We start from the raw sequence: 22,451 nt of genomic DNA, 5'->3' as shown, positions 1-22,451 counted from the left end.
ACACCGCTATGAGAAATGTATCAGCCTTGGAGGAGATTATGTTGAGAAATAAAAAAAAAAATTCTTAAAAACGTTGTTTTTCTTGGTCAGGCCGGAAACTTAACAATCCACCCTCGTATTGCACTTCAAATTATTAAAACTCATTAAAAATTTCCTTGAATCTTTGAAACTACCTTAAATTTTTCTTTAATTATTTAAATTCCTTAGGAATACCTTAACATTTTTTAAAAATCATAAAGATTCCTTGGAATTTTAAAAAACACCCTAAAATCTTTAAAATTCTTTGAAATTCCTCCAAATTATTAAAATCTACCTAAATTTTCTTGGGAGTTTTTGAAATAGGACGTGTCTAGTTCAGATGAAATTGGATGAACTTAGATACTTCATTTAGATACCCTAACATATTTAAAATTCTTCGAAATAATTATACTCGCAATATCCTTGAAATTGTGTACATTTCCTCAAAATGTCTTGGAATCTTTTAAGATAACCAGATATATTTTGAACTCTTTGAAATACCATGAAATTACTGAAATCAATTGAAATTTATTGGAATGTTTTAAAAAACCTTAAAATATTCCATACCCTTCAGGATTTTTAGATATACCTGGAAATTTCCTATCACATTTCAAATACTTTGCATTTTTTTTAAGCTTTTGAAAATTCATTAGAATTGTTTAAATACCCTAAAATCTAAAAAATCATTAAAAATTCCTGTAAAAGATTTTAGCTTAATGAATTCTATTAAAAATACTCTAAACTATTTCAAATAATTTTTTATCTTTCGAGATATTTTACAATTTTTTAAAGCTTCAGAAATCTCATTGGAATTTTCAAAAATAGTCCAAAATCTTTAAAATTCTTGTAGTTCCAGTAAAATAATTTTTATATTTTTTGAAATTCTAACTAATTCCTTAGAACCCAATGAAAATGGTTGCTATCCCTTGAGATCATTTAAATCCTTTGGAATTCCTGGAAAACTTTAAAATCTCTTTAAAATTCTTTGATGTTTTTTGAAATCTCTTGAAACTTTTTAAAGCTCTTGAAAATTCCTTTGATTTTTCAAAAATACCATAGAATATTTCAAATCTTTTGGAATCCTTTAAAATTTTTCAAATCTTAAATAAATTCTCTGGAATCTTTTAAAATACCTTACAATATTTCAAATCCTCTCAAATATTTTGAAAATTCGATGTATTTTTTAAAAATACCCCCATATCTTAAAAATCCTTTGAAATCTCTTCAAATTATTGAAATTTATTAAACATTTCTTTGAATCTTTTGAAATACCCTAAAATATTTAAAATCCTTTGGAATCTTTTAAAATACCTTAAAACTTCTTAAAGCTATTGAAAAAATCTTGGAATTTCTTAGAATATTGAAAATACCCTAAAAAATTTTAAGACAATAAAAAAGAATTCAGAAATAAACTTATTTCAAGGCATTTCAAAGGATTTTTAAAGAACTCGGAGTACTTCAAAAATGCTAAAAAATAGTCCTGAATTCATTAGCGATTTACCCTTTGGTTAACTTATTGAAAGAAAAGTGACTAAAGAGATTTTCTCAGTAAAAAAAACCTACTATAGTGACTTTATCTTTAAAAAGTAAGCAAAACACAATTTGATAAAAAATATTGATTGTTACAAAATTCCGGTTCATTAACTCAGATTCAGGGCTCTATTTGATCGATACAGGAAATAGGGGAAATCGATAGGGGAAAAGTTAAATAAATACTTATTTATAGATAAAAAAAATCTGTTTCATTACCTCAAATTTATGAATACATTAAATCGATAGGGTAAATAGGGAAAATTAGAGGAAATCATTAGGGAAAAATTTAAATAAATACAAATTTATAGATACAAAGTCTCGTTTCATTATCTAAGATTTAGGGATATATTTGATCAATAGGAAAAATGGAGAAATCTAAAAGGGAAAAGTTAAATAAATACAAATTTATCGATAAAAAATTCCTTTCATTATGTCAGATTTAGCGATATATTAAATCCATAAGGAAAATAGGGGAAATCCATAGGGGAAAAGTTAAATAAATACTTATTTATAGATAAAAAAATTGTGTTTCATTACCTCAAATTTAGGGATATATTGGATCAAAAGGGTAAATTGGAGAAAACTTAAATAAATACTTATTTACAAATAAAAAATTCTGTTTCAGTAACTCGAATTTAGGGATATATTTGATCGATAGGGTAAATAGGGAAAAATAGAGGAAATAAATAAGGGCATATAATAGGGAAAAAGTTGAATAAATACTTCTTCATAGATACAAAATTCCGTTTCATTAACTCAAATTTAGGAATATATTTGACCACTATAAGATATAGGAAAAAAAGGGGAAATATATAAAGGAAAAGAGAAATTGATACTTATTTATAGATAAAAAATTCTGTTTTATTAACTCAGGTTTAGGGATATATTTGATCAATAGGGTAAATAGGAGAAATCAATAGTGGAACAGTTTAATAAATACTTATTCATACATAAACAATTCTGTTTCAATCACTCAAATTTATGGATATATTTGATAGATCGGAAAAATAGAGATGAATAAGGAAAAATTGGGAAAATCTAAGAGTGAAAAGATAAGTCAATACTTATTTATAGATACAAAATTCCGTTTCTTTAAATCAGGTTTGGGTATACATTTGATCAATAGGGGAAAAAGGAAAAAAATAGGGGGAAAGTTAAGTAAATACTTATTTATAGATAAAAAATTCTGTTTTATTAACCCAAATTAGGGATATATTTGATTGATAGGGTACATAAGGAACATCAATAGGAGAAAAGTTAAATAAATACTTATTTATAGATACAAAATTCCGTTTAGTTAATTCAAATTTAGGTATATAATTTATTCGATAGGGTAAAAGTTAAATAAATACTTATTTATAGATACAAAATTCCATTTCATTAACTGAAATTCAGGAATATATTTGATCGCTATAGGAAATAGGGAAAAATAGGGGATATCGATAGAAGAAAAGTGAAATTAATACTTATTTTAGATACAAAATTCCGTTTAATTAACTCAAATTTAGGTATATATTTATTCGATAGGGTAAATAGGGGAAATCAATAGTGCAAAAGTTAAATAAATACTTATTCAAACATAAAAAATTCTGTTTCAATAACTCAACTTTATGAATATATTTGATCGATCGGGAAAATAGGGGGAAAATAAGGAAAGATTGAGAAAATGTAAGAGCGAAGAAATAAATAAATACTTATTTGTGGATACAAAATTCTGTTTCTATAAGTCAGATTTAGGTATATATTTGATCGATAGGGTAAATAGGGAAAAATCAATAGGGGAAAAGTGAAATAAATACTTATTTATAGATACGAAATTCCGTTTCATTAACTTAAATTTAGGTATATATTTAATCAATAGGGGAAAGAGGGAAAAATAGGGGAAAAATTAAATAAATAATTATTTATAGATACAAAATTCCGCTTCAGTCACTCAGATTTAGGAATATATTTGATCAATAGGGGAAATTCCGTGACAAACAAGGTTATAGGACTTGAGGGAGAAATGTGATGTTGGAAGGTGAACAAACTGAGGAAATAGGACTGACGCTGTTGGTCAAGCATTTCAGAACGTGTACATTGAACAAGGTACCGGACACATTACTCACCGTGATTGGACAAATGGGACAGCAATTGCCAGGCTTCGGGGGCTCGGGATTACTGCAGGCTATCGAGCAAATAGTCTCTTTGCAGTTAAGTCTTCCAATGGTATCGCAACTGCACGTTGTGCAAGAATTTGGATTCCAAATTGATCCCTCAGGATGTGTCTCATTGTAATGATCAACACAAGATGCTCGGCATCGACACACCTGTTCAAATTAACAAAATAAAAATTAAACATTCAGCATTTGTAAGGGGCTGAACTTAAATTACGCAACAAATTATAGGGCCTCTCTAAGACGCCGCATTCCCCTTTACCAAACCTTAACAAAATATTCCCCTCTCCAATTACTGTACGTATTTTTTAGTTTCCAGAAATGTTTTTCTAGTTATTCAGAGTTTTATTTGAAGAATAACATTCCTGGTCATTTCTCGGGTTTGTTCAAGGTTCGCAAACATTTTCAACGGTCAATAAAATAAAAAAATTGAACTCTAAAGTTAAAGATTTTTCCACTCGAAGTAACACATACAATTTAAAGCATTTAAAGTGGAATTCTTGAATTTTAAATGATATAAAATTGAAGTTTCAAAGCTTTTAAATTTAAAAATGTTTTATTTTAGAGCTCAATAATTTACACTATAAAATGGAAGTTCGGTACTAATACTTTTCAATTGAAATTTTTTTAATTAAATGCAGATAAATAGCAAAATTTAGAATTTTTTACTTTTATCAATTCTAGAGTTTAAAGATTTAAATTCAGTACCGCAAATATAAAGCCAGGTTATCATTTTCAATGTTCTAAATTAAACTATCAATCAATGAAATTCAAAATTTTCACAATTATAGTATATTAAGCAATTTTAAGCTATAATAATTAAAAATTTAAAAATTAAAGTTATTTTAACTGACCACTTCTTCACTAAGAAGAAAAATTATTTTCATTTTAAATATTTTGAACATCACTGAAAAGCTGCTACATTTTATTTCAAAATCCTGAAAAATCTAGAAGTTGTTTTAATTTTGTTCAAATTTACAATTATTTTTTAATTTTTTTAAAGAAACTCTAAACGTCTCTTTAAATAAATAGAATTTTCCTACAATTTTTATGAAATCCTGCTTCTTATTGGTAGAAAAAATTAGAGTAATTAAAATTTTTTAAAACATTCGAAATTAATTATAAATTTGAAACGACTTCAAATAATTGAAACTAGGTACCAGAAATTTGGTACAAATAGCCATATCCTACTTTAAAATAAAATGAAAAATTTTAGAGATTCAAAATAAAAAAATGTAAAAGCTTTTCAAGAAATGTGAAAGGCTTCAAAAGAATAAAAGCATTTTCTTAAGATTCCTAGGAAAATTACAAATGATTTTTCATGGTGAAAAATTATTTTAAGAGAATCTGTTCACACATTTTAAAAGGTTTCCTACAATTTTTAGAAAATCCTATAAATTGAAAACAAATTCCTTAAAATATTCCAGATTCACTTTTGACAAATTTGGAAGTTTTTTAAAAGCTTTTCTAATATTTTCTTTAAATATATATTTAAAATGAAAATCACTTTCATTTTGCCTAACAATCTTTAGAGAAGATTTTTTATTCGTTTCAAGCCTTTCAAAATTCTTAAAAAGCTTATAAATTTTTTATTTACAGTTTTCAAGAATCTACATTTTATTTTAATTAAGGATGGGGCTATTTGAACCGAGATTTCGGTACGAATAGCCGAATTTTGTCGATACACACACTTCGTTTAAATTAGTATAAATTATTTTAAATTTTTTCAACAAACAATAAGTGTTAAATTGTTATTTATACCTCAAAATTCAATAACTTAACTTACAAAATAGACATTTTTTAAATACAAAAATAAAAATTGTAAGGTTCAATGTTTAAAAGCTCTTCTAAATTTTAAAAATTCAAGGCTTTCTATGCCAAACAATTAAGTATTAAATTATTTACTTCTAATTATTTGGTTTAAATTTATAAAAATATTCATTTCTTAATAAAATTATGAATTTTCAACTAAAATGACGAATACCCAACTAGAGCACTTGGATTTTCAATTGAGAAGTAAGTTTTTAATAAAATAATTAAGTTTTAGATGAGAAATATGAATTTTCAACTAAAATAGTTCATTTTTAGATAAAAATATTATTAAAAAAAAAAAGATTTTTCAACAAGACGGTTAAATTTTCAAAGAAAGCGAATAATTTTCAACCAAAATGATGAATCATTAACCTAAACAATCAATTTCAACTTCCAACCGATTTTTGGCCAAAAAGATTGATCTCCTACCGAAAAATCGAGTTTTTAAAAAAATACATGCATTTTCATATATCATATTCATTATGAATTTTCAACTAGAAAAATTGAATTTGCCGCGAAAAGATATTTTTCAATAAAAAATAAACAAATTTTCCACAGACTGGTTTAATTTTTAAAATGAAAAGACGAATTTTCAACATACACGATGTATTTTCAAAATTGAAAACATGTTTTTTTTTGCAAAGTTATTTCAAACAATCGAAATTTCTTATATTAGGCTATAAATGAACTGGCATTTACTGTGTATTTATTACTTCCCGGATATGATAACTACGGAAGCTTCAATATTAAAACTTTTATAGAAGATTCTAGAGTCTAAATTTAAATTAAAATTTCGACAGATGAGGGATAATATTATATCAGATGTTATTAGAAAGATATGATTAAAGATAGATACTATTTCACAGTCATACAAGGGACGTTTAAGTAGTATAACATCAAACCAGTGATGTCAAGTAGCATAAATAATTTAAAGCCAAGCACGGTGCATCAAGTAGTACATGTATTTTAAAGTCAATGTAAATAAAGTATTTTAGTAGGTTAAAGTCAGACAAAGGGTGTCAAATTGTATAAGTCTTTTCAAGATATAAACATAGCAAACGTTTACCACACTCAAAGTTAGAAATTTCATACGAAGTGGTATATGTATTTTTAAGTCAGAAAATGTACATTAGGTATTTCAGTATGTTAAAGCCAGACAATGAGTGTCAAATAGTTTAAATATTTTTAGGGTACAGGTATAATATATTTCAAGTAGTATACCCCGTTTAAAGGCAGACATATTATACTAAGTAGTATATGTATTTAAAATTTAGAAAATGTATAATAAGTAGTTCAGTATGTTAAACTCAGAAAATGAGTGTCAAAATAGTATAAATCGTTTTAAGGTATATGCATAACACATAAAGCAGTATACTCCATTTAAAGTCAGGCATGTTATACTAACTAATCAATGTTCGACAATGTGCATTAAGTAGTTCAGTAGGAAACGTCATGGTTTAGATCTTGAGTAGATTTACAAATTTTATTAACTGTAGATTTTTGAAGATTTCGAAAAAAATGATAGAGTATTTGAAACAATTTTTAAAGGTTTCAAGAAAATGAAAAACTTTTCTTAATATTCCTCTAAAAATTATAAATTATTTTTTATTTTGAAAAATTAATTTTAGGATAATATAGAACAAGATTTTAAAGCATTTCATGAGATTTATAAAATTGTCAACCTGAAAGCTTTTAAGATCATTATTTTAATTTATCAATACTTAAGCAAACTTGAGGGAAACCTAATTATTTCAAACGATATTTAGAAGTTTTTAAAAATTTAGAAACTAATTCTAGACAATCTAGAGTTTTGAAATAAATCTGGAAGATTATAAGAAATTAAAATTATTTTTTGAAAAAAAGATCCTACTTCATCTTCACTCCATTGGGAATCGAACCACAACACTTATTTTTTCAGGAAATAATTTTAATTTGAAAATATTATTTTCGATCTGGTCTGATTAAGACGTTAAGCATTTTCTATTATTGAAGATTTTTAACTTGATCGATATTGTATAGATTTTCTGCCTTTATGGTTTGAAGGGTTGATCTACTGTCGGTAAGATTAAAATCTCTAATGATATAGCAGATTCCTTTAAAAAGATCAATTTCTTTTTTAAAGATTTTTCAAAAGTTATAAAAAAATTTCAATAATTCTGTATTTTGTATAATTAAACTATTTGTATTAAACTTGTGAAGATTTTTAAATATTTAAAATGTTGATTTTGAAGGTTTCGAAATAAAGGCTTGAAGCTTTTTAAGAATTTTTAAGGTTTTGAAGATTATAAAAAAAATTCTTTACATTCCGGGGAAAATTTTTAATGGTTTTTTTATTTTAAAAAATTAATTTTAAGAAAACATTGAAAAAGATTTTTGAACATTTCAACAGATTTTTATCATTATAAAAAAAGATACCAGAAGATTTTGAAAGGTTTAAGGAAATAAAAAACTTTTCTTGAGATTCCTGGGAAATCTGAAATGATTTTTGACATTGAACAATTAATTTTGAACGAAAATTTTTAAAAACTAACAAAGATGTCTAAACATAGAAAAAAAATCTGGAAGACTCTAAGCCAGTTCTTCAAATTTTAAAATACTTGTTCCTAATTTTTTTTAGTAAAAATGCAACTATTTGGTTTAAAATTGAATCTTTTTTAATTGGACTATGAAACTAATTTTTCGGATTACAAATATTCATTTTAGTCGAAAACTCATTTTTTTAAATTAAAAATGTAACTATTTTGTTAAAAATTAGTCTTTCTCGACAGAAAATTTATCTTTTTGATTAAAATTCCATGTTTTTGGATAAATTGAACTGTTTTTCATTTGAAATTAGAATATATTTTTTTGAAATATCAACTATTACATATTACGTCAAAATTTTAAATTTTTGGTTGAAAATGCAAATACTTGGTTAACAGGTGAGTAACTTTCTTAAAAAATTAATTTCTTGGTTGAAGATTAATTATTTCATTTAAAAAATCATCTCTTTGGTTGTAAATGTAACTAATTTATGGAAATTTTGTCTTTTTACGGAGAAAAGAATCTTTTTAGCAGAAGATTAATTAATTTGGTTGAAGATTTCACTATTTGGTTTAAAATTAGCTTTTTTGTTCAAAATTCATATTTTCGCGTAAGAATAAATTATTTCGTGGACAATTCATCTCTTTGGTTGCAAATTCGCCTTCTTGGTAAAAAACTAATCTTCTTGGTACTAAATTCACCTATTTGGTTGAAAATTCAACTATATGGTTTAAAGTGAACTATTTTGTTGACTAAGTATCTATTTCCGATGAGCTTAACTATTTTTAATTAAAAATTAGAATATTTCTTGATTGATTGATCAATTTTGTATTACATTTTGAGTTGAGAATTCATCACCTGTTGTTAAAAATAGAACTATTTAGTTGAAAATAAACTTTTTTGTTTAAACTTTAATTTTACATATCTGAAATCCTACTTCAGATCAAGTAAATTAAAAAATTAAGTACCTACTCGAAATCTTTATTTTATATCAGAAGTTGTTTTTACACTTGTTCGATAAATACAAAAATCTCCAATAGTATAAATTGTTTTACGATAGATATAATAAATATCAAGTAGTAAAAATCGTTTTAAGATAGAAATAATGTATATCAAGTAGTATAAATCATTTACAGTCAGTCCATGTATATCAAGTTGTGTGTATGGGTCATTAGATGGAATATTTACAATCGAAGATTTTTTTGTGACTGAAAATTTTTTTCGCGTTTTGTGTTCGAAAATAATTGACACGTATTTTTTTGCAAAATAGTATAACATGACTCCTGGTTTTTCATAACAATATAGTGCATTTATATAAACAATTTTATTTATTTTGAACTTAGAACATTTTTTGTTTTTTTTTTACCTAAAAATTCATGTTCAAGATGCGTAACGCGACTTTGTGTTAGTGTTTGCTGCAACGTGCGCTACGGATTATAAAAATTCGTAACACTTGGAGTTTTCATTTCCCCATTCTCACATTTTTCCTGTACATTTAAGAATCTAAAATAAAAATTTTTAACAAAAAAAAACGGACAAAAAATGTTCCAAGTTGAAAATAAATAAAATTGTTTATAAAAATACTCTATATATTTTTTTATAAAAAAACAGGAGGTATGTTATACTGTTTTGTAAAGCTTGCCGGTGAATGCGTATTTTGAGTATAAGAATAATTTTTTCCATTCAAAACTTCTTTTACAGTGAGCGATTGAAAACAAATGATTTTTCCCGATTACCAAATTTTGAAAAATCAAATCTCGAGATTTTCGAGTATCACATTGAAATAAAAAAATACGTGTCGAATATTTTCGAACGCAAACCGCGAAAAAAATATTCCGTAAGAATAAAAATTTGATTGTAAATCTCGTACGTAATGGTCCATGTGTATTTTAAAGCCATGTAACGTATATTAAGTAATTTAGTATATTATAGTCCGAGAGTGAGTGTTAGTGGCACGGAATTCAATTAAATTATGTTAATTACTCGTAAATAAACCTTCATTAAATTAGTTTTAGAAATGTGAATTTATTAAAAAACAGTATTCAGCCTTACAAAAGAACACTTTCATCAATTCTTCTGGCCCGAAAAGAATTCTTTGTGTTTGAAAAGTCTACTATTATATTTCTCGTTTTGAATCCATTCACTTTTAGTAAAAAATTTTATGCTTTACTTAAAATTAAAAAAAAAAGTCTTTTTGGGTTAAAAATTTGTCTTCTTAGTATGAAAATACACCATTAATGCTAAAAAAGTTATCCTTTTGGGTGAAGATTCATTTTTCTTGATTTAAAATTAACTTTTTTTATTAAAAATTTAACTATTTGATTGAAAATTCGTGTATTTTGTTTTTTTGATTTGACTTTTTTCAATTCGAATTTTTTGGTAGAAAATAAATATTCTTAGTTGAAAATTTAACGTTGTTGTTAAAACTGTAAGTATTTGAGATACGCAAAGCGAAGGCCGCTTAACTCCATTGACCCAAATTTTATAGGAAAGATAAAACAACTTTCCAGTTAATTAATTTGCAATGAATTAAAATCATAATTTTTTTATGGATTCGAAGGTCAGTTTAAGGATTACCATGTTAAATAATGATGTTAAAATTATAATTTAAAGTATACAACTCGCTAAGGAAATGATGTGATAGAAATATATTCATATTTGTCAGGTTTAAATAATAATTAATTGATAGAAAAAACGGAAGCTTTTCATAGATATATACATAATTATTTTAATATTTAAATTTAATCGAATCCAATTAAATACAGACCACTTGATTGAAAATGAACAACTCTTGCAAAAACTAATTTTTTTGGTTAAAGATTCAACATTTTTGTTGAAAAGTCATTTCTGTTGTTGTTGAAACTGAACTAATTTCTTAAAAATTCATTTTTTGTTGCTGCCCAAGTCAATTTCAAAATAGATTAAGTAAATTAAAAAAGTTACTTTTTATAAAAAATTTGAAAAAAGTAAGAAAACCATTTTTTTAAATGCCAGTTTACAAATTTTCCATCATTAAAAAGGGAATAATTTTATATCTATAAAAATTCAGTTTTTTCCCTTAAATTTTTTTTGATATCGCCGAATTCGCTAAAATCTACCAAAAAATTAATGCCTCTTTTTTTATAAGAAATATATTTAGAGGTTATGCAAGCTCCATGAATTTTAAAACGCATTTCCCAAAAGAAAAATACACGTTTTTTGTCAATTTCATTCAGGGTTAATTATGATTTTGAAGGGTTTTTTGAAAATAAATTGTTTCTAGTATTAGTCTCTAATTACAATTAGGTGTTTTAATTAATTGTTTAAACAATTTATTATTGTTGATAGGAGTTTTCTATCAGAATATATTTATAAATTCGCCGTTTCCTCTACATTTTAAAACTTGTATTTAACTTATATATTAGAGCGAAGAAATAATCGATTAAGTTTATTAAAAGTGACTGTGTAAAAAATGTATTATTATTTTAATAATATTGTATGTAAATAATGCTAGAAAGTCATGGGTTTTTCAAAAGAAACTTATCTTTTCTGTGCCTTTGTCAATAGGAAAAAATAATAAATACTATTATTAATATTGATTTAAACAAAAAGGGTCTCAGTAAAAAATGTTTAAAAAACATTAACATTTAATATCATCCAGCATCAAATTTGAAAAATATTACAAACATCTGTTTTGATTTAGAAAAATATATTTAAAAAAGAAATTGTTGATTTGAAAAATAATTTTCTTTGATGTTTCTTTATTATTTGTTCATTAATAGAAAGCCAAATCGAAGTTTAAATTTTTAGAAAAAATGCAACTTTTAGGAAAAGATCTGAAAGAAGATAGTTATAAACAATAATAATTTATTGTGGCAATTATGTCTGCTAAACTGTATTTACTATTACAACACTGTAATTTCGAAATTGAAACAAAGTTGAAAATTTCATAAAAAACCGCAACCTTATGACAATATCCGAAGAGAATATTATTAAAAATAATAGTAAATTGTTTAAAAAGTTATTTTTGTTATCCTTAATTAATTATTTCCTCACTATAATTAAGAAGTTGAGAAAAAGTGAAAGACTTTAGAAAAAGCTGCAACTTTCCAGCTTTATTCTGAAAGAATATTATAATAAATGATTGAAACAATTCTTTATGTTAAATTTAATTTATTATTTCTTCGCTCTAACTAAAAAGTTAAAAATAATTTGAAAAATCTAGTAAACCGCGACCTTCTAACTATCTTCTAAGATAAAATTGCGACAAGGAATAATAAATTGTTAAAAAAATGTATTTAAACATCTATTTATCAGTAAAAAGTAGTGATTTAAACATGACAATCAATTTTCATTTAAAAATCCGCAAAATATTCATAACTAGCGCTAATAGCGTCAATTCAATTAACTTCATATTGACGATTTCGATATGCATACAAATTAAAAAAAAATATCCAATAAATTTTCGGATCACCCTACTGTCCAGATTCCGAATTAATAATTGTTTTTCAATACCCTAATATTCGTAAATTGTTATTAGATAAGCATTATAATATGACTTATACCACTGGAAAGTGGTGCAAGTCGTTTGAAGTCAGACAAAGTATATCAAGTAGTATATGAAGGTAAAAGTCTGACATCATGGTTGTTAAGTAGTATGATTTAAGGGAATCTGTATTATCATCGGAACTAGTTACAATCGATCAGTGTAGTTGTCATTCCACAATTTGTGAAAAATGGAAATCAAAACTATCGATCAAGTTAACTCACCAAATAACAGAAAATACTTAACATCATTTCTGACAAGATAAGTAATAAATTTAAAGAAAAATTTGTATGGTAAATTTTTCTAAAAAAGATGTTCTCATTTTGCTTCACTGGGAATCGAACCACAGAAAATTCTATTGCCGGTGGGGATTTTCCCGTTAAGATATTAGAGAATTCGAAAAAAGAATATTTTTTCAGAAATACATACTATCTCAAGCCAGGTATCACATTTATGATACGAATACTTTAAAGGAATCTGTCTTATCATCAGAACTAGTTACTATCGACCAGTGTGGATATCATTACACAATCTGTGAAAATAGAAATAAAAACTATCGATCAAGTTAACTATTCAAATAACAGAAAATACTTAACGTCATTGTTGTAAAGATGAAAAATAAATTTAAAATTTTTTTATGTTAAATTTCTTCTGAAAAAAGATCTTCGCACTTCGCTCTACTTTTTCAGAAAAATTTGATTTAAAAAAAAACTGCCGGCAGACATTTTAAAATTAAAAGTCCATAGATTGAAAAATGTATTTTCGTCAATGTGAATTCATTTTTGTTGAAGCTCTTTCAGCTTTGACGAACATATTCCCATTCAGATGTTGCAAAATACTGTACAAATTTTATTTCTTGTGATTACTTACAAGTTTTCTCCTTATTTTGCACTAATTTTTATTCTCGGCTAGCATTAAAAATTTATCATTTCAATAAATTTATACTATAACCATTTAAAGCATATATAACTTTTGAAATATACGTATTTTCATTATCTTGTTTCGATAATTCAAGAAAGTGCGCATCCTTTAAAAAAATTTTGGTTATTAAACATTTTATTGCAACCTGTGTCGTTTTTTCCATAAATTTATTTAATTTATTTTCAATGCTATTTTTTCGATTTAAACTAAAAATATGCATCGTAGCGTGAAGCGATTGTAAGCAAAAAAAATTATATAATACAGGCGTAAAATTTTGTGTAACTTCTATCTTTTCATTTTTTTTCGTCTCCTGTGTCTAAGAATTATAAATAAAGAACTTTCGGATCCTTTTTGGTTAAATTTTGTGGAATTTTGGAAGGAATTTTGGAATTTTGTACATTAATTTTGTTAATAACTTATGTCGTTTGTACAAAAATGTTTATTTTTTATTTTTATGTTGCCTCTTACTAATAAAACACAAAAAATTAGGCGTCCTTTTAAATAGTGAATAATAATAAATTTAAAAATTTTTTTTGAGTGCACAATTTTTGTTAATCATCATTTGTCGTATCTTGCATAGTTTGACCGCAAAATGGAATTTTTAATTATTTTTTAAGCTTTTAAAATTTTAGTTTTTCAAGAAAATTAAAAAACTGTTATAATAATCTTGTAGGGCATTCAATAAGCAACATTTTTGTTCTTTTGATTTTTTTTCATATTATTCCTCATTTGGCATGAAATTTCAAAATTTTTTTCAATTCTGTAAGTGCTATAACCCGACTAATTTTTTTCTTTGTCAGAAAAAGTCATCAGGAGAAATTGTTTTTCTTTTGGAGTACTACGAACGACCGTACAGAGAATCTTTGAATCTTAAAAAAAAGTAATATAAAAAATATTCAAAATGCGCGAACTTTTTTAAATTTTCATCCAAAATAAATGGCTTGGTAAAGAACTTCACCTTCATTTCAAGACATTGAAAGAGTGTACCAAAGAAAAATCCAATATGTCAATTCTTTCGAAAGAAATCGTGATAACAAACTAAAAATTTACAGACACACGAACTAACGAAAAAACTATAGCAAATTAGCCTTCATCTTTGAAAATTCTTATTTATGTTTAAAAAATGCACTATTTTAAACAATTTCTTTTTCTTTCTTTTAGTTGAAATTCGTATTTTTTGCTTAGATATTCAAATGTTTGGTTTAAGTTAAAACTTTTTTTGTTTCAAGCTTAATTATTTTGTTGTTGAACATTTGGTTACAAATTATTATTTTTAGGTATAAAGTTCAAGTAGTTGGTTAAAACTTCAATTATTTTTAAAAATATTTAAGTATTTTATCAGGAAGTCATAGTTTTAGTCGAAAATTCTACTATTTGTAGAGGAAATTCGTTGCTTTGAACTTGGTTGAAACTTTATCTTTTTTAGATTAAAAGTCAAAGATTTGATAAAAAATTCATGTAGTTGGTTGAAATTTCGCTTTTTTCAGTAAAAAATGAATCTACTTTATTGAAAATATGTACGTTTAGTTCAAAACTCCACTATTTTATTGAAAAATTTTTTTAACTTTAACGCGTTCGCTGAAACTTGAACTATTTTGTTGAAAATTCGTTTTTTTGTTGAAATATGAAGTATTACATTTGTAATTGAAAATTCAAATTTTCAGCTTGAAAATATTTTCTGGTTGAAAATTAATATTTTCCTTTTTTTGAAGATTTAGATGACAATTTATCTTTCTAGGTACAAAATTAAATTATTTAATTGGAAATTTTATTTTTTTAATGCAAATTGACGTGATTTATTATGAGGCCATATTTTTTATTAATATTCAATTATTTTTTTGAAAATTCAAGTACGTTTTAAGAAAAAACTAAAACTATACTTGAAATTAGTGATAAAAAAACATCTTTTTTTGGTTGAAAAATCTACTATTTGTAGAGAAAATTTTTTCCTTTAAATAAAATAATCCTATTTTTTGTTTTTGAAAATTGAACTGTCTTCTGAAAAATCTCATTGTTTCTATTGAAAATAAAGTTGTTTTTGTTTGAAATTTGTTGTTTTATTGGTTTGAAAATTGGACAACTCGGTTTGTTGTTGTTATTTGGCTCAAAATGTTAATTATTGTGTGGGTCAAAATATCTCAAGGGTGCCACTTTACAATCGATAGTTCTATTTTTAATCAATTTATACAGTTTTTGATTAGTTTTTATATCAAAATAACTCCCCTGACATATTTTTTCAAATAATTTTTTTTTAAGTTATTAACAATCAAAGTTCTTAATCATTAAAGAAAATGAATTACTCGCGAACGATTCATCGAAATTCAATAATTGAGTTATGACAATTATTGGTTACGAAGTATACTTTACGCTAAACAATTGTTCGGTAATAAAAGATACTTTTTTATTGTTTAAAAAATATTTTGTTTCAAGCAATTAAAAATTAATTAAACTTCTCTGCCTGTAAAAGAATTCTTCAAGCTGCCAATAGATCCTGCAATCCCTTCCGATTATTTTTGGTCAAAAAAAGTTTGTATTTTGCAGCAGTTCAAAAGTTATTGATTTTTTAATGACCGCGCTCCAACCTCCAGCGCTGGTCAAGCACGCTCGGACGCGATAGTTTAATCATCAACACAGTATAGTGATATTTTTAAAGAAGAAGATTAATTTTCTACAAAAAAAGGATTTTTTTAACAAATCGGTTCAAAAATTCAACCTACTAGTTGAATTTTAAACCAAAAAAGATGAATTTTGAAGAAAAAAATTTAGTACTTGGTATTTAAATTAAAAATCTTCGTTATTTTAAATACCAATTACTAAATTTTTTAAATTGAAATTTCATATTTTTGGTTTAAAATTCAATGTTTGAATCGATTTGTTAAAAAATATTTTTTGGTATAAAATTGCACTATAATTTGTTGAACATTAAACTATTTTATTAAAAATTCAGTTTCTGTGTTGAAGCTTCATTAGTTCAGTTAAAAATTTATCTTTTTGTTGGTAAAATTAGTTTATTCGGTGAAAATTTTTTTTAAATTAAAAACTAATCTTTTCAATGATGATGTGACTATTTAATTTTTTTGGGAAATACACATGCTTTGATTGAAAATTCAACTACTTGATTGAATACTTAACCACTCCCTTAAAAAACAATATTTTTGGTTCTTCATTCTTTTAATTGAAAATTCATCAATTTTGTGGAAAAGTGAACTATTTTCATAATATAATTATTTTTTAAATTAATCACTTAACTGAAAACTTAACCATTCAACTTTTGGTTGAAAATCGATTTTTCCAAGTTGATAATGGATATATTTTCTTGAAAATTCATCTTTTTCATTAAAAAATTAACTATACCTGGTAAAAAGTTGGAACACTTGATTAAAAATTCATTTTTCATGAAATTTATCATTTTAGTTTAAAATTCGTTTCATATTAAATTCAATACGATACACGCAATAATTTTATTCAAAATAATGTATTCTTCAATTATTCCTCTATTTCTTGGCTGAAAGTTGATACACATTATTTTAAAAAATCATTTTTTAAATGTAGATTTATTCTTTTTGGTAAAAATTCATTTACTATGTGGAAAAGTGAACTACTTTGGTAATATTATTATTTTCTTAGATTAATATTTTTACTGAAAACTTAGCCATTCAACTTTTGTTTGAAAATCGATTTTTTGAGTTGATAATGGATCTATTGTGTTTAAAATTCATCTATTTTAATAGAAAATTAATCTTCTTGGTTAAAAATTCATTTTTTAATAAAAAAATTTACTATACCCGGTAGCAAGTTTAAACACTTGATTAAAAATTTATTTTTTCATGAATATTTATTACTTTAGTTGAAAATTCTTTTTTTGATGTATTCAATATGATACTAGCGCGTCTCCGAACGCGCTCGACCAGCGCTGGTAGTCTGAGTGTGGTCACAAAAAAATCGATAACTTTTGAACTAATGCAAAGACAAACTTTTTTTTTGCCAAAATTTTCGCAAGAGATTGTAGAATCTATTGGAACGTGGAAGAATTCTTTCACAGGAGAAAAGTTTAATTAATTTTGAATTGTTTAAAACAAACGATTATTTAAATAATAAAAAAATGTTTTTTACTACCGAACAATTTTTTAGCGTAAAGTATACTTCGTAACAAAAATTTTAATAACTCAATTATTGAATTTCGATGTATCGTCCGGAAGTTATCCATTTTTGAAAAAAAAATGATCGAGAAATTTGATTGTTAATAACTTTTGAAAAAACAAATTTTTTGCAACAATATTTTAGGGTAGTTATTTTGATATCAAAAGTATCGAAAATTGTATAAATTGATTGAAAATAGAACTATCCATTTAAAAGTGGCACACTTCAGATATCTTGACCCGTGTGTTTGTTGGAACTTTGTAAATGCTATAACTCTGTTAATTTTTGACTTCATCGAAAAAAGTCATTCGAATACATTTTGCGTCTTTTTGAATAACATGAATATCCGAACAGAGAAATTTTTCATTCATAAAAAAGTGGTCTCAAAATTATTCAACATTCGCTCACTTTTTAAATTTGTATCCAAAATGGCTGACTAACGAACTTGAGCTTCATTTTAAGATAGTAAAAGAGTGTACCAAAGGACAATCTAATCTGTCAATTCTTTCGAAAGTTATCGTGATAACAAACTAAAAATCTACAGATACATTAAATAACGAACAGACAGACGCATTCGTAAAAACCTGTTTTTCAGATTCAGGGGTTTCAAAACGTGGACATTTGACCAAAACCTAGGGGGCAGGGTCAAATTTTACACAAACCTAACACTTTCTCTGATGAGAATGCAAAAAAGTAGTATAAGTCATTTTGAGTCAAACATTTATTAAAATCGAAAGCCAATTGAAATTTGAGCTTTAAAAAGGGATAAATTCGAGCTTTTCTTACCGAGCATCCGCGTTTGTTGACCTTGTATCCAAAAGAGCACTTCTTCTTGCAGCCGCTCATGGGCGGACATCCTGGATGGGGCTTACACTGGCAGAGAGTACAATCGTTTTCATCCATGAAGAGTCCATTCTCGCAGTGAAGATCACACTTCAGCTCTGGACAAACCGTTTTGTCCTCTTCTATTTCCTTCCTCTCGTGATCTTCTCTGGAATTGGTTGAAATAACAGTGGTGGAATAGGTATTATCCTGGCAGGCACACACAGGACAACCACCCTCATCTTCAACAAGCTCACAATTCAGTCCACAGTGAGACAGCTCTGGGCAAATCTTGTCCGCTGCATTAGTGATGCCTGGAGACTGCAAATAGAAGGAAAAAACGACATCAGGGAGATTTGTCTCCAAATTGAGGAAGACGAATCCTATCAGTTTTTGGTTACGCAAAATAAGATATTTATCGTCGAGATCGTTCAAATCTTACGACCTTGGAGTTTGATATAGAAATGGATTTGAAACTTGTGTAACTAATTGAAAAAATCTGTCCCCTTCGCGGTCACATTCTCATCACGCTCTGCGCGCGTCTGTTGAATCTCGCACTTTGCGCTCGATAATGGGTTACCTCGCGCTTCGCACTCGGATATTTATTCTGTTTATTTGGAATGCTTGAATAAAACTTTATTTTAAAAATCTGCGCTCGTAAGTTCGAGCGCGCCTGGGGCGCGCGAATGTTGGTCCTCGCGCTCGACAGTATATTTATCTCGCGCTTCACGCTCGATAATATATTTACCTCGCGCTATGCGCTCGACTTTTCTGCACAGACTATTTAAAACTAAAGGTAAAAGTATCGACAACAGTAATTTATTGATTGTGAATTCTCTTTTGTTAAAGCTCCTTCGACTTTAACGAACACATTCTCATCACGTATCTCGTGCTCAGAAAGTCATAGTTTTTGACAAAAATTCTACTATTTGTAGAGAAAATTTGTTCCTTTGCATTAAAAATTCATCTATTTTGGTTTTGAAAATTCGATAAATTGGTTGTAAATTTATCTTTTTCAGATAAAAATTTAACTATTTGCTTACAAATTCATGTATTTGCTTGAAAATTCGCTTTTTCAGTAATAAATTAATCTACGTGGTTTAAAATTTGTACTCTTAGTTAAAAATTTAAGTATTTTATTAAAAATAAATTTATGTTGTTTAAACTTTAACTCGTTGGCTAAAACTTGAACTATTTTGTTGGAAATTAGTTTTTTATTTTTAGTTGGAATATCGGGTATTAGTTTCTTTGTTTAAAATTCAACTTGTCAGCTTAAAAATGTCTTTCGGTTAAAGATTAATCTTTTTTGAAGCCATATTTTTTGTTGAAAATTTTACTGTTTTGTTGGAAATTCGTCAATTTGGAGAAAAAAATCTTTAATTTAGATAATAAATTCATCTTTACTGTTGCAATTTCAACTGTCTGCTGAAATTTTTTTTTAAATTCAAGTAATTGGATAAATATTATATTAGTATTTTTAAAATTCAAGTACGTTAAAAAAGAAAACCTAAACTTAAAATTAGTTATAAAAAGTCATCTTTTTTTAAAGTTCTATTTGTAAAGAAATTTAATTGTCTTCTTAAAACCCCACTTACTTGGTTGAAAATGTAATGGGTTTTGGTTAGGTTCGCCTACTTAGCGCCGCCACCAAGGTAAATTATAAAATGGAATACTCCATATTTTTTTTCTTTTTTTTTGCTAATTTTATGCTAAAAAAAATTTTTTTTGCTCTTTAAACTTCGGAGAAAAGGGTGGCAGCGCTAGCAGAACGGCCACTCAGCGCCGTCTTTATAATTTCCCCAAAACTACCTTTCCACGTGAAAGTATGCAGCAGAATATTTATATGCATGAAAAAAGCATTAAAAATAATCAAACTTAGAAGAAACTGTTAGTTGATATTTTTTGCTCTTTTTTTGCTCTGCGATAATATATAATTCGTTCCCCAAAAACTACCCCTAAATCACACATTCATACCCCTCGTCATCCAAAAACGTTTTAAAAGTTGGAAAACCACCTTGAACAATGCAAAAATGATTTAGAACTCTAAATTGATTACATGGCACTGCAAAATTTCCCTTCCATTATAATTTACCCGAAACTAATCTTACACGTGAACCTATGCAGCGAAACATATATATGTATGAAAAAGCATACAAAATAATAAAACTTAGAAAACACTGTTATCTGATATTTTTTTGCTCTTTTCTTGCTCTCTGATAATATATAATACGCTCCCGAAAAACTACCCCTAAGTCATACATACCCTCCCCTCGGCATCAAAAACGTTTTGCATGTTGTAAAACCACCTTTAACAATGTAAAAATGATTTAAAACTCCAAATTAATTACATGGAACTTTAAAATTTCCCCTTTCTATAATTTTCCTGAAAAACTACCCTTCCACGTTAACGTACGCAGCAGCACATTTATATGTATGAAAAAAGCATTGAAAACAATCAAACTTAGAAGAAACTGTTAGTTGATATTTTTTCGCTCTTTTTTTGCTCTTTGATAATATATAATATGTTACCCAAAAACTACCCCTAAGTCATACATACCCTCCCCTCAGCATCAAAAACGTTTTTCATGTTGTAAAACCACCTTGAGCAATCTAAAAATAATTTAGAACTCCAAATTAATAACATGGTACTTGAAAATTTCCCTTCCGTTATAATTTCCCCGGAACTACTCTTACACGTGAACCTATGCAGCGAAACATATATGTGTATGAAAAAGGGATAAAAATAATAAAACTTAGGAAACACTGTTATCTGATATTTTTTTCTCTTTTTTTGCTCTCTGATAATATATAGTACGCTCCCGAAAAACTACCCCTAAGTCATACATACTCACCCCTTGTGATCAAAAACGTTTTAAAAGTTAAAAAAACCACCTTGAACAATATACAAATTATTTAGGACTCAAAATCAATAACATAAAACATGAAAATTTCTCTCTTATTATAATTTTCCCCGAAACTACCCTTACACGTGAACCTATGCAGCGGAACACATATATGTATGAAAAAAGCATACAAAATAATAAAACTTAGAAAACACTGCTCGTCGATATTTTTTTGCTCTTTTTTGATGAATGCAAAAATGATTCAGAATTCCAAATTGATTACATGGCACTTTAAGATTTCCCCCTTTTTATAATTTTCCTGAAAAACGTAAATAAAAAAAAAATGTAATCAATTTAGAGTTCTAAATCATTTTTGCATTGTTCAAGGTGGTTTTCCAACTTTTAAAACGTTTTTGATGACGAGGGGTATGTTTGTATGACTTAGGGGTAGTTTTTGGGGAACGCATTATATATTATCGCAGAGCAAAAAAAGAGCAAAAAAATATCAACTAACAGTTTCTTCTAAGTTTGATTATTTTTAATGCTTTTTTCATACATATAAATGTTCTGCTGCATACGTTCACGTGGAAGGGTAGTTTTGGGGAAATTATAAAGAGGGAGAAATTTTCAAGTGTCATGTAATTAATTTGATGCCCTAAATCATGTTTACATTGTTGAAGGTCGTTTTCCCATTCTGAGAACTTTTTTGATCCCGGGTGTAGTTGTGTAAGACTTAGGGGTAGTTTTTTGGAAAACGTAATTTATGTCATCATAGAGCAAAAAAAAGCAAAAAAATCTCCACTCATTATTTATCGCATTATAATCATTTTTAGTGAGCTTTCGTAGGTAGCGGCGCTGAGTGCGCCGCCACCCTTTTCTCTGAAGTTTCAAAAGCATAAAATTTTTTTTTTAGGATAAAATTAGTAAAAAAAAAGCAAAAAATATGGCGTATTCCATGATATAATTTACCTTGGTGGCGGCGCTGAGTGGACGGAACTGTTTCGGTTAAATTTTAATCTTTTTTGTTTGAAAATTCCACCATTTCGTTTGAAATTCCATTTACGAGGGTAGTTCAATAAGTCCTTAGAATGAAGTATAAAAACAATTTTTTTTGGGTAAATTTTTTTTTATTTTTCAACATAATCTCCTTGGAGCTCT

At 26.5% G+C, this 22,451-nt stretch overlaps 1 protein-coding gene across 3 annotated transcripts in view; it reads right to left on the bottom strand.

Moving 5' to 3' along the window:
* LOC117176863 (cysteine-rich motor neuron 1 protein-like) overlaps nt 1-22,451 on the bottom strand; it is an 805,857-nt gene that overhangs the window by 10,471 nt on the left and 772,935 nt on the right. For all 3 annotated transcript variants that reach the window (XM_033367216.1, XM_033367214.1, XM_033367215.1), the window contains 2 exons: nt 18,415-18,771; nt 3,660-3,860 (listed from right to left, as the gene is read on the bottom strand). In XM_033367216.1, the coding sequence (XP_033223107.1) occupies nt 3,660-3,860; nt 18,415-18,771 (558 nt within the window). The remainder of the gene's footprint in view (nt 1-3,659; nt 3,861-18,414; nt 18,772-22,451) is intronic.

This window comes from Belonocnema kinseyi, chromosome 7, assembly GCF_010883055.1.
Source record: "Belonocnema kinseyi isolate 2016_QV_RU_SX_M_011 chromosome 7, B_treatae_v1, whole genome shotgun sequence".
Lineage (NCBI taxonomy): Eukaryota > Metazoa > Arthropoda > Insecta > Hymenoptera > Cynipidae > Belonocnema > Belonocnema kinseyi.
Note: the sequence above shows the minus strand (reverse complement) of the source record. Positions and strands in the feature narration are given on the sequence as shown.